The 12,222-nt window shown below is 50.4% G+C and overlaps 1 protein-coding gene across 4 annotated transcripts in view; it reads left to right on the forward strand.

Moving 5' to 3' along the window:
- TMC6 (transmembrane channel like 6) overlaps window positions 1-12,222 on the forward strand; it is a 45,053-nt gene that overhangs the window by 459 nt on the left and 32,372 nt on the right. Inside the window, exons 1-3 of one of the 4 annotated variants that reach the window (XM_040331051.1) lie at window positions 4,893-4,960; window positions 5,291-5,357; window positions 7,394-7,488. In XM_040331051.1, the coding sequence (XP_040186985.1) occupies window positions 5,317-5,357; window positions 7,394-7,488 (136 nt within the window). In that variant the 5' untranslated portion in view covers window positions 4,893-4,960; window positions 5,291-5,316. The other 3 variants (XM_040331050.1, XM_040331052.1, XM_040331049.1) reach the window with 3 other exon arrangements.

Here is a 12,222-nt window from a genome sequence, read left to right on the forward strand (position 1 = left end):
GGGGGGATTTGTGTTTGAAGGGGGGAAAAGATTTGTGCTAGGAGGGGGATTTGTGTTTGAAGGGGGGAAAAGATTTGTGCTAGGAGGGAAGATGGGGGGGGGTATTTGTGGTAGGTAGGGATAATTGTGGGATGGGGGATATGTGCTAGGATGGGAAGATGTGGGGAGGGGAATTTGTGCTGGGAGGGGTGATTTGGAGTGTGTGTGTGTGGGGGGGGGGGGAGATTGTGCTTGGAGGAGAAATTTAAGGGGTAGAGGATTTGTGCTTCGAGGGGGACTTTTTTTGTTTTGGGGGAGGGGATTTGGGCTGGAAGGGGTGGGGGGGGCAAAGGTTTGTACACGGAGGAAAGATATCAGCAGGATGTGGATTTGTAATGGGAGGAGGAATGTAGTTTTAGGGGGTGTGTGTGCAGATTAGTGGTCGATTTTTTTTGTGGGGGGATTTTTTGCTGACACATTGTGCTTATACATCTTGGAGGGGGGGGGGGCATCATTTGCCATGTTCGTCCTGGGCACTAGATGGCCTTCCCTCCAATTAAGACGGGAGCCAATCATGTACAGAACATGCGGATAGTGTCCGAGGCCTGAGGACCCCAGAGCTGCAGGGCAGACATGGTGACCCCAATCTGCAGTGTTGCCCCCCCACATATTGAAGTGTTGCCCCCCCAGAACTGAAAACTGATACAATCGTCACATAAGAACTGCAATACATGAGATTCTTGGTATAGAGATTGGAGACACTTTCATGCAAATATTTTGGTACAATAAGATACACAAAGAGAAAGGAGGAAGTTTTGTTTCTAATAATATTATGAAACATTTGCAGCTGAAGCTGTGAGAAGTCATCATGTTTACTGACAGCTGGATGTCACATGTTCTATGATGTCATCATGTTTACTGCAGTTCCCGAGTCTGTACACCAGCTGTGCCCATTATGAGGGGTTCTCACCATCCCTGTGCTGAGTTCCTGGGTCTGTACACCCGCTGTGTCCATTATGAGGGGTTCTCACCATCCCTGTGCTGAGTTCCTGGGTCTGTACACCCGCTGTGTCCATTATGAGGGGTTCCCACCATCCCTGTGCTGAGTTCCCGGGTCTGTACACTCGCTGTGCCCATTATGAAGGGTTCCCACCATCCCTGTGCTGAGTTCCCGGGTCTGTACACCCTCTGTGCCCATTATGAGGGGTTCTCACCATCCCTGTGCTGAGTTCCTGGGTCTGTACACACACTGTGCCCATTATGAGGGGTTCCCACCATCCCTGTGCTGAGTTCCCGGGGTCTGTACACCCGCTGTGCCCATTATGAGGGGTTCCCACCATCCCTGTGCTGAGTTCCCGGGTCTGTACACCTGTTGTGCCCATTATGAGGGGTTCCCACCATCCCTGTGCTGAGTTCCCGGGTCTGAACACCTACTGTGCCCATTATGAGGGGTTCCCACCATCCCTGTGCTGAGTTCCCGGGTCTGTACACCCGCTGTGCCCATTATGAGGGGTTCCCACCATCTCTGTGCTGAGTTCCGGGTCTGTACACCCGCTGTGCCCATTATGAGGGGTTCCCACCATCTCTGTGCTGAGTTCCGGGTCTGTACACCCGCTGTGCCCATTATGAGGGGTTCCCACCATCCCTGTGCTGAGTTCCCGGGTCTGTACACCTGCTGTGCCCATTATGAGGAGTTCCCACTATCCCTGTGCTGAGTTCCCGGGTCTGTACACCCGCTGTGCCCATTATGAGGAGTTCCCACTATCCCTGTGCTGAGTTCCCGGGTCTGTACACCCGCTGTGCCCATTATGAGGGGTTCCCACCATCCCTGTGCTGAGTTCCCGGGTCTGTACACCCGCTGTGCCCATTATGAGGGGTTCCCACCATCCCTGTGCTGAGTTCCCGGGTCTGTACACCCGCTGTGCCCATTATGAGGGGTTCCCACCATCCCTGTGCTGAGTTCCCGGGTCTATACACCCGCTGTGCCCATTATGAGGGGTTCCCACCATCCCTGTGCTGAGTTCCCGGGTCTGTACACCCGCTGTGCCCATTATGAGGGGTTCCCACCATCCCTGTGCTGAGTTCCCGGGTCTGTACACCCGCTGTGCCCATTATGAGGGGTTCCCACTATCCCTGTGCTGAGTTCCCGGGTCTGTACACCCGCTGTGCCCATTATGAGGGGTTCCCACCATCCCTGTGCTAAGTTCCCAGGTCTGTACACCTGCTGTGCCCATTATGAGGGGTTCCCACCATCCCTGTGCTGAGTTCCCGGGTCTGTACACCCGCTGTGCCCATTATAAGGGGTTCCCACCATCCCTGTGCTGAGTTCCCGGGTCTGTATACCCGCTGTGCCCATTATGAGGGGTTCCCACCATCCCTGTGCTGAGTTCCCAGGTCTGTACACCTGCTGTGCCCATTATAAGGGGTTCCCACCATCCCTGTGCTGAGTTCCCGGGTCTGTACACCCGCTGTGCCCATTATGAGGGGTTCCCACCATCCCTGTGCTGAGTTCCCGGGTCTGTACACCCGCTGTGCCCATTATGAGGGGTTCCCACCATCCCTGTGCTGAGTTCCCGGGTCTGTACACCCACTGTGCCCATTACATGTGTCTCCCTCGGAGTTCAGTAATTGTAGAAAATGTAGTAAATATTCTTCTATGGTGACTTTGTATCAGATGAGAAGCGATGACTGACAATATGCTCAGTGCTGTGTAACAGACTCGTATTGTCTGCCTGTTGGGGGATCTTCAGGACAATACAATGATTGTGAATGAGAGGGGGGGGGGGGCAGAACTGACATCTCATACAATATGATAAAGATGGAGCTCTGCCAGACAATTCCTGGCAGACAAGAGATTTTTTTCTTTCTGTGGGGAGGTGGAGGGGGGCAGAAAATTCTGGGTGATCCTCAGTGACAATTGTATCAGATCTGCGCCAATTCTAACAATTGATATATATTAGGTGACCACAGGCTGGAAGAGACTGCAAGGAGAGATTGTGTGTGTGTTGGGGGGGGGGGGGTGAGGGGGAGAGAGAGAGGAAAAAAAAGAGAAAATAGAGAGAGAGGGGGGAGGAGAGAGAGAGGGGGGAGGAGAGAGAGAGGGGGGAGGAGAGAGAGAGGGGGGAGGAGAGAGAGAGGGGGGAGGAGAGAGAGAGGGGGGAGAGAGAGGAGAGAGGGGGGAGAGAAAGGGAGAGAGGGGGGGGGAGAGAGGGGGTAGAGAGAGAGGGAGAGAGAGAGGGGGTAGAGAGAGAGGGAGAGAGAGAGAGAGATAGAGAGAGAGGGGGGAGAGATAGAGAGAGAGAGAGAGAGAGGAGAGAGAGAGAGAGGGGGGGGAAAGAGAGAGAGAGAGGAGAGGGAGGGGGAGAGAGAGAGAGAGAGAGAGAGAGAGGAGAGGGAGGGGAGAGAGAGAGAGAGAGAGAGAGAGAGAGAGGGGGGGAGAGAGAGAGAGGGAGAGGGGGAGAGAGAGAGAGGGGGAGAGAGAGAGAGGGGGGAGAGAGAGGGGGAGAGAGAGGGGGAGAGAGAGGGGGAGAGAGAGAGGGGGAGAGAGAGAGAGAGAGAGAGAGAGAGAGAGAGAGAGGGGAGAGGGGAGGGGGAGACAGGGAGAGAGGGGGGAGAGAACAGAGAGGGGGGAGAGAACAGAGAGAGAGGGGGGAGAGAACAGAGAGAGAGGGGGGAGAGAACAGAGAGAGAGGGGGGAGAGAACAGAGAGAGAGGGGGGAGAGAACAGAGAGAGGGGAGGGGGAGAGAACAGGGGGAGGGGGAGAGAACAGGGGGAGGGGGAGAGAACAGGGGGAGGGGGAGAGAACAGGGGGAGGGGGAGAGAACAGAGAGAGAGGGAGGGGGGAGAACAGAGAGAGAGGGAGGGGGGAGAACAGAGAGAGAGAGGGAGGGGGGAGAACAGAGAGAGAGAGGGGGGAGGGGGAGAGAGTGGGGGGAGGGAGAACAAAGGGAGGAGAGAAAAGAGGGAGGGGGAGAGAAGAGAGAGAGAGGGAGGGGGGAGAACAGAGAGAGGGGGGGAGAACAGAGAGGGAGGGGGGGGAACAGAGAGGGAGGGGGGAGAACAGAGAGAGAGGGGGGGAGAGAGGGAGGGGGAGAGAGAGGGAGGGGGGGAGAGAACAAAGGGGGGAGAGAAAAGAGAGAGAGAGAGGGAGGGACAGAAGAGAGAGAGGGGAGAACAGAGAGAGAGGGGGGGAGAGGGAGGGGGGGAACAGAGAGGGAGGGGGGAGAACAGAGAGAGAGGGGGGAGGGGGAGAGAGGGAGGGGGAGAGAGAACAAAGGGGGGAGAGAAAAGAGGGAGGGGGAGAGAAGAGAGAGAGAGAGAGGGAGGGACAGAAGAGAGAGAGGGGAGGGAGAAGGAGAACAGAGGGGGGAGAACTGAGGGAGGGGGAGAGAGGGGAGAACAGGAGGAGGGAGGGGGAAATAAAAGAAGCAGGGAAAGATCACTGTCAGGAGGAGTTGATCCTGCTGTCTATGATGTATGGTCTATGACACATCTCCCAACTTTTTGCTTTGGGACTGAGGGACTCCTATCAGCAAAACAAAAGTATGTAAGCATAAGACACACCCCTCGCCACGCCCCCTTAAAAGGTGAATCGCACAAAAACAAATATTAGCTACACCCACAAGTGCTTCTTTTTACCACTTGTATTGTTGTCTTTTGGAATGTAGAGATCAGATGAAAGGTTTATCTCTGTGGGAAACTCTTTCTGATATAAAGCGCATTTTCTATACAAGGAGGGACATTGCTTTGAATGAGGGACAGTTGGGATCTCTGGTTGGTTGGTGGGATATAAATTTTGCCCCCTGTCTGTGTGCCCTCCCCTCCCCCATTATCTGTGTATTCTGGGTCCCCCCTCCTCCTCCCCCCCAGGCCGGTCACGTGCTCCCTCCAGCTGTTACAATGTATCACTCGGGCACTTCTCATGTCCGCTCCGTGTCCTCCCCATAGAGATCCTTGGAGTCCCGCCTCCTCCAAGCACAGGTGACCCGCCCCTCCTCCACCTGCACCCTCCTCCCTCCGCAGACTGTGTCCGGACAGGTAGAAGGGGCGGGGCCTCCATAGTGAAAAGTCTAACAACTCCCCGGGGCGCTCCTCCCCCCTCCTGATCCGGGATGGTATGGCCGTGTGTGTGAATGCCCCCGGGGGTATGGATCAGACCAAGTCCCGCTGAGGGGGGGTTTGTGTGATAGTCTTGGGACAGTTCGCTGGATGTGCGGAGGGTGTGCCGGGCGGAGGAGGGATCCCTTGTATGGGGAGAGTCATCCTCGTCCTCAGTGATGTGTCATCCTTGTCCCTCATTCCTCCTCTCAGGTGTGTGAAGATCTCATCCCGGCACCATGTCTGTGGCTTTCCTGGTGGACATTCCGGAGGAGTTCAGGTGAGTCCTTCCCAGGTCCCCATTACCTGTCCATTTCCCTCCATACCTGTGGGCGGAGTCACCTGACCCCACCCACATTGGGGTGTTCACAGTCCTTCTGTATTTTCTACAATATATATATAAATTTTGTAGAGCGCTGCCCAAACGGTTGGCACCATATAAATCCTGAGTAATAATAATAATAATAATAATAATAATAATAATAATAATAATAACCGATCAACCGTAACATTCAGATCAATACCCCTGATTATCTCATTGGATCGGAATGTGAAAGTCGGGGGGGGGGGGGGGAGGGGATATATGAGGCAACATGTCCTGGCGAATTTATGAACATTCCCGCGTTTGCCGATCAATGAATTCTGTTAGTCATTAGAATCTATTCACCACTTGCCCACCAGAAAATTTCCCCCCCCCCTTCATTACCAGGCCATTTTTCGCGTTTCTTTAAACAATTGCGCGGTCGTGCGTCGTTGTACCCAAATAAAATGTGTATCATTTTTTATTTTTCCACACAGATAAAGCTTTGTATTGGTGGTATTTAATCGCCATTTCGTGTTTTTAATTTTTTGCTAGAAAAAATAACATTTTGTAAATAACTAATTTTTTTCTCCTTCACTGATGGGCACTGATGAGGCTGCACCAACGGGCACTGATGAGGCCATACTGATAGGCGGCACTGATGAGGCGACACTGATGGGCACTGATGAGGCGGCACTGATGAGGTGACACTGATGGGTACTGATGAGGCGGTACTGATATGCACTGATGAGGTGACACTGATGAGTCAGCACTGATAAGGTGGCACTGATAAGGCGGCACTTATGGGCACTGATGAAGCGGCACTTATGGGCACTGATGAGGTGGAACGTAAGGGCACTGATTAGGTGGCACTGATATGCCACACTGATAGTTGGCACTGATAGGCAGCACTGACAGGCACTGATGAAGCGGTACTTATGGGCACTGATGAGGTGGAATGTAAGGGCACTGATTAGATGATGGGCACTGATGAAGCGGCACTTATGGGCACTGATGAGGTGGAACGTAAGGGCACTGATTAGATGGCACTGATATGCCGCACTGATAGTTGGCACTGACAGGCACTGATGGGTGGCACTGGGCACTGATTGGTGGCACTGATTGGCACAGACTGGCATCAGTGCTGGGGCTGCGCTGATGATCGGTGCCCTGATTACCTGTACATGTCTTCCCTGAAAGGAGATCCCGCTCTGCCAGTGTTAGGCGAGGAAAGACAATAAATGGCACTTCTGTGTTTACATGTGATTGGACACCGCCGATCACATGAGTAAAGAACCGCGTCATCGCGGGCACTAGAGTGGGGCAACATCCTATGACGTTGTCCGAGAACTAGAGGGGACCCCGCCCGCCGTCATTCTATTGTATGGCGGGGGGAGGAACAAAAAAAAAGTCAAACTCCTGTAAATCGGGCGTTATTGAGCCTCCGTGTCCATGAGGTCTAATTCTTAACCTCTGTGCGCCGACCACCTCCCGGCCCTTTAAGACTTCTAAAAGCCAGGAGGCGGGTATTCGAGTCGTGTAACTGCTGTGATTGGCTGTCACGGCGGTCACACAATCGCAAAGCTCCCCATCGCAAGTATGCATCGGGAGCTTACTGATACACGCCAACAACTGTGCAGGGGGCGCGCTTTCAGAGCGGTAAGTTGTTTTAACAGGGCCACATATTTGCGCCCGGCCGACGTTGGGGCCCACCCGCCGAGCGACTGCGTACATGCGTATGGCCGGTGTCAAGGGGTTAATGGCCCCTCAAATTTGGGTAGCAATCACGCGACGCGATACTGCAAAAAAAGGCGCAGGAGTTATTTGACACGTGTATGGCAGCTCATTAAAGTGAATGGCGTAATATACTGTTGTGCGAAAAATGTGCGAAAAGAAAAAGCCCAAAAAAAGGGCAGTGCGTCAGATGTGAATGGGGCCTTAGAGGGGCGTTCCTGGAAGCCTATGCTGTGTATGTGTGTCATCCTCATCCTCACATTGTCTTCTCCTCTCTTCAGCCCCGACGATGAGTGCGACATCCACAATTCCTTCCAAGGCGTCATTCAAGATGCAGAACAGGAAGCCTTGCTGGAGCTGCAGGAGCGGAATACAGGTATGCCCCCCCTGACGTGTTTCGTCCCTCTGAAGATCAGGATATGGTGTGCTGTGAGGAAGTGATGAGAACATTCATCTGTTGCAACATCCTTCCCTACAATGGAGAAAACATAATACAACCCTGACTATGAACTTTTCCCGCTTGCTCCTTACTTGTCCACTAAATAACCAATGAAAATGTTTTGTTACATCTGTCCAATAAGAAAGAAAGTACCTGTTGATCCTGCCAGAAAGCTTCCTGGGCGCTATGCTTCTGCTGCCCTGTTTTCTGCTACATTGTTCCCAGTTATGTCTGTGCACTGCAGAACACCTCCTCTTTGTTATGGGGATGGGGGGAGCAGAGGGTGTTCTGTAGCCCTGTTCTATAGTGACAAGGCTGCTCCTCTATAGATACAGTGCAGTCAGTGAGCGTTGTCACTCCAGGACAGGATCACCAGGTGAAAATACAACAAAACAAATGCAGTTACCACCAGAACCGCCACCAGGGGGGTACAGCAGGCAGTACACCTGTCAGGGGCCCGGATGGCAATCCCCCCCCCTTTTTTTTTTAGGGGCCCGGAGGTACCCATGGGCCCAGAGGTCCCCAGGGCCCGAATGGCAACGCCCCTTTTTAATTTTTTTTTAAATATATTTTGTTTTTATTAAAGGGCCCAGAGGTCCCCAGGGCAACCCCCCAATTTGTGGCACCCCCCCTTCTCAATTATCGATCAGTGAGAAGAATGTCCCTTACATTGGTGTTCAGTGGGAAGAATGCCCCTTACATTGGTGATCAGTGAGAAGAATGTCCCTTACATTGGTGATCAGTGAGAAGAATGTCCCTTACATTGGTGATCAGTGAGAAGAATGTCCCTTACATTGGTGATCAGTGGGAAGAATGTCCCTTACATTGGTGATCAGTGGGAAGAATGTCCCTTACATTGGTGATCAGTGGGAAGAATGTCCCTTACATTGGTGATCAGTGAGAAGAATGTTCCTTACATTGGTGATCAGTGAGAAGAATGTCCCTTACATTGGTGATCAGTGAGAAGAATGTCCCTTACATTGGTGATCAGTGGGAAGAATGTCCCTTACATTGGTGATCAGTGAGAAGAATGTCCCTTACATTGGTGATCAGTGAGAAGAATGTTCCTTACATTGGTGATCAGTGAGAAGAATGTCCCTTACATTGGTGATCAGTGAGAAGAATGTTCCTTACATTGGTGATCAGTGGGAAGAATGTCCCTTACATTGGTGATCAGTGGGAAGAATGTTCCTTACATTGGTGATCAGTGAGAAGAATGTCCCTTACATTGGTGATCAGTGGGAAGAATGTTCCTTACATTGGTGATCAGTGGGAAGAATGTTCCTTACATTGGTGATCAGTGAGAAGAATGTTCCTTACATTGGTGATCAGTGGGAAGAATGTTCCTTACATTGGTGATCAGTGAGAAGAATGTTCCTTACATTGGTGATCAGTGAGAAGAATGTCCCTTACATTGGTGATCAGTGAGAAGAATGTCCCTTACATTGGTGATCAGTGAGAAGAATGTCCCTTACATTGGTGGTCAGTGGGAAAAATGTTCCTTACATTGGTGATCAGTGAGAAGAATGTCCCTTACATTGGTGATCAGTGGGAAGAATGTCCCTTACATTGGTGATCAGTGAGAAGAATGTTCCTTACATTGGTGATCAGTGGGAAGAATGTCCCTTACATTGGTGATCAGTGGGAAGAATGTTCCTTACATTGGTGATCAGTGAGAAGAATGTCCCTTACATTGGTGATCAGTGGGAAGAATGTCCCTTACATTGGTGATCAGTGAGAAGAATGTCCCTTACATTGGTGATCAGTGAGAAGAATGTTCCTTACATTGGTGATCAGTGAGAAGAATGTCCCTTACATTGGTGATCAGTGAGAAGAATGTTCCTTACATTGGTGATCAGTGGGAAGAATGTCCCTTACATTGGTGATCAGTGGGAAGAATGTTCCTTACATTGGTGATCAGTGAGAAGAATGTCCCTTACATTGGTGATCAGTGGGAAGAATGTTCCTTACATTGGTGATCAGTGGGAAGAATGTTCCTTACATTGGTGATCAGTGAGAAGAATGTCCCTTACATTGGTGATCAGTGGGAAGAATGTCCCTTACATTGGTGATCAGTGGGAAGAATGTTCCTTACATTGGTGATCAGTGAGAAGAATGTTCCTTACATTGGTGATCAGTGAGAAGAATGTCCCTTACATTGGTGATCAGTGAGAAGAATGTCCCTTACATTGGTGATCAGTGAGAAGAATGTCCCTTACATTGGTGATCAGTGGGAAGAATGTCCCTTACATTGGTGATCAGTGAGAAGAATGTCCCTTACATTGGTGATCAGTGAGAAGAATGTCCCTTACATTGGTGATCAGTGAGAAGAATGTCCCTTACATTGGTGATCAGTGAGAAGAATGTCCCTTACATTGGTGATCAGTGGGAAGAATGTCCCTTACATTGGTGATCAGTGAGAAGAATGTCCCTTACATTGGTGATCAGTGAGAAGAATGTCCCTTACATTGGTGATCAGTGAGAAGAATGTTCCTTACATTGGTGATCAGTGAGAAGAATGTTCCTTACATTGGTGATCAGTGGGAAGAATGTTCCTTACATTGGTGATCAGTGGGAAGAATGTTCCTTACATTGGTGATCAGTGGGAAGAATGTCCCTTACATTGGTGATCAGTGAGAAGAATGTCCCTTACATTGGTGATCAGTGAGAAGAATGTCCCTTACATTGGTGATCAGTGAGAAGAATGTTCCTTACATTGGTGATCAGTGAGAAGAATGTTCCTTACATTGGTGATCAGTGGGAAGAATGTTTCTTACATTGGTGATCAGTGAGAAGAATGTTCCTTACATTGGTGATCAGTGGGAAGAATGTCCCTTACATTGGTGATCAGTGGGAAGAATGTCCCTTACATTGGTGATCAGTGGGAAGAATGTTCCTTACATCGGTGATCAGTGGGAAGAATGTCCCTTACATTGGTGATCAGTGAGAAGAATGTTCCTTACATTGGTGATCAGTGAGAAGAATGTCCCTTACATTGGTGATCAGTGAGAAGAATGTCCCTTACATTGGTGATCAGTGAGAAGAATGTCCCTTACATTGGTGATCAGTGAGAAGAATGTTCCTTACATTGGTGATCAGTGAGAAGAATGTCCCTTACATTGGTGATCAGTGAGAAGAATGTTCCTTACATTGGCGATCAGTGGGAAGAATGTCCCTTACATTGGTGATCAGTGGGAGGAATGTCCCTTACATTGGTGATCAGTGGGAAGAATGTTCCTTACATTGGTGATCAGTGAGAAGAATGTTCCTTACATTGGTGATCAGTGAGAAGAATGTCCCTTACATTGGTGATCAGTGAGAAGAATGTCCCTTACATTGGTGATCAGTGAGAAGAATGTCCCTTACATTGGTGATCAGTGAGAAGAATGTTCCTTACATTGGTGATCAGTGAGAAGAATGTCCCTTACATTGGTGATCAGTGGAAAGAACGTCCCTTACATTTGGGAATTTTCCGTACGTCTCCATTAAACTGTTCAGGGAGTGTAGATCTGGGATTGTCTCCGGTGTATTTCTTGTGTTGTGTAAGACCTGTAAGGATCGGGTTTCACTTAATCCATCCTGAAAATGATTCACAGCAGAAAGATCTGAACTATTTTGATTCACGATTAGTCGGGTATCTAATGCTGACGAATGTAAGGCGCACTTTTCGGGGAATGTTGAAGGCCCATCACATTTAAGCGTTCTGATGCGCTAATGTGCATTACATGGGGACGGGCCATTCGTTATGAATTGGTGGCCAACATATCGCACTGGATGAACAAACGTTCTTTTCACTCCAACCAGGCCCGGACTGGCCATAGGGCAGACCGGGCATATGCTGGTGGGCCGCGGTGGCTCACGGGCCGCAGGTCACATCTCTAATGTAGGGGGGGTCTGTATGGGTTGTACTGTAGGGAGGGGGGGTCTGTACTGTAGGGAGGGGGGGTCTGTACTGTAGGGAGGGGGGTCTGTACTGTAGGGAGGGGGTCTGTACTGTAGGGAGTCCAGAACTGTGTAATGTAAAGGGGCCCAGTGGTGCAGGGTGCTGTGTATTGTAAAGGGGTGCAGGGTGCTATGTAATGTAAAGGGGCCCAGTGGTGCAGGGTGCTGTGTATTGTAAAGGGGTGCAGGGTGCTGTGTAATGTAAAAGGGTCCAGAGGTGCGGTGCCAAGTAATGTAAAGGGATCCAGTGTGCTGTGTAATGTAAAGGGGTCCAGAGGTGCAAGGTGCTGGAACCCCGCATCCCATCATTAACCACCGCCGCAAAGCGCCACTGCTGCAGCCTCCTCCCGGGCCTATTTTTTGTCCCAGTCCGGGCCTGACTTCAACCCTGCCTAGAGCTACCTGTTAACCGTTGTTTTCCAAACAAGCGTCCCCATTGGAAGATTTCTTCTCCCTTTCTGTTCTGGTGACAACTTCAAATGTTGGGTTTCCCTTCAGTTCTGTTGACTATGGTCCCCAGGACACAGAGTCGGTCAAGCTACCCACCCGGCTCTCAGCGGTATAACCATGTCCTATTGTATATAGGAAAGTATACATCTTATACATATCTCTGTTCATCCAGAGCTGAGCGCCACCCGTCCAATCAATCCACCAGCAAGAGCTGAGAGCAGCCAAGTACGAGAAGTCAATATAAAATGTAATAGTAGTCCTCTATAGATTTACTGTGTA

This window comes from Rana temporaria, chromosome 12 (assembly GCF_905171775.1).
Source record: "Rana temporaria chromosome 12, aRanTem1.1, whole genome shotgun sequence".
Lineage (NCBI taxonomy): Eukaryota > Metazoa > Chordata > Amphibia > Anura > Ranidae > Rana > Rana temporaria.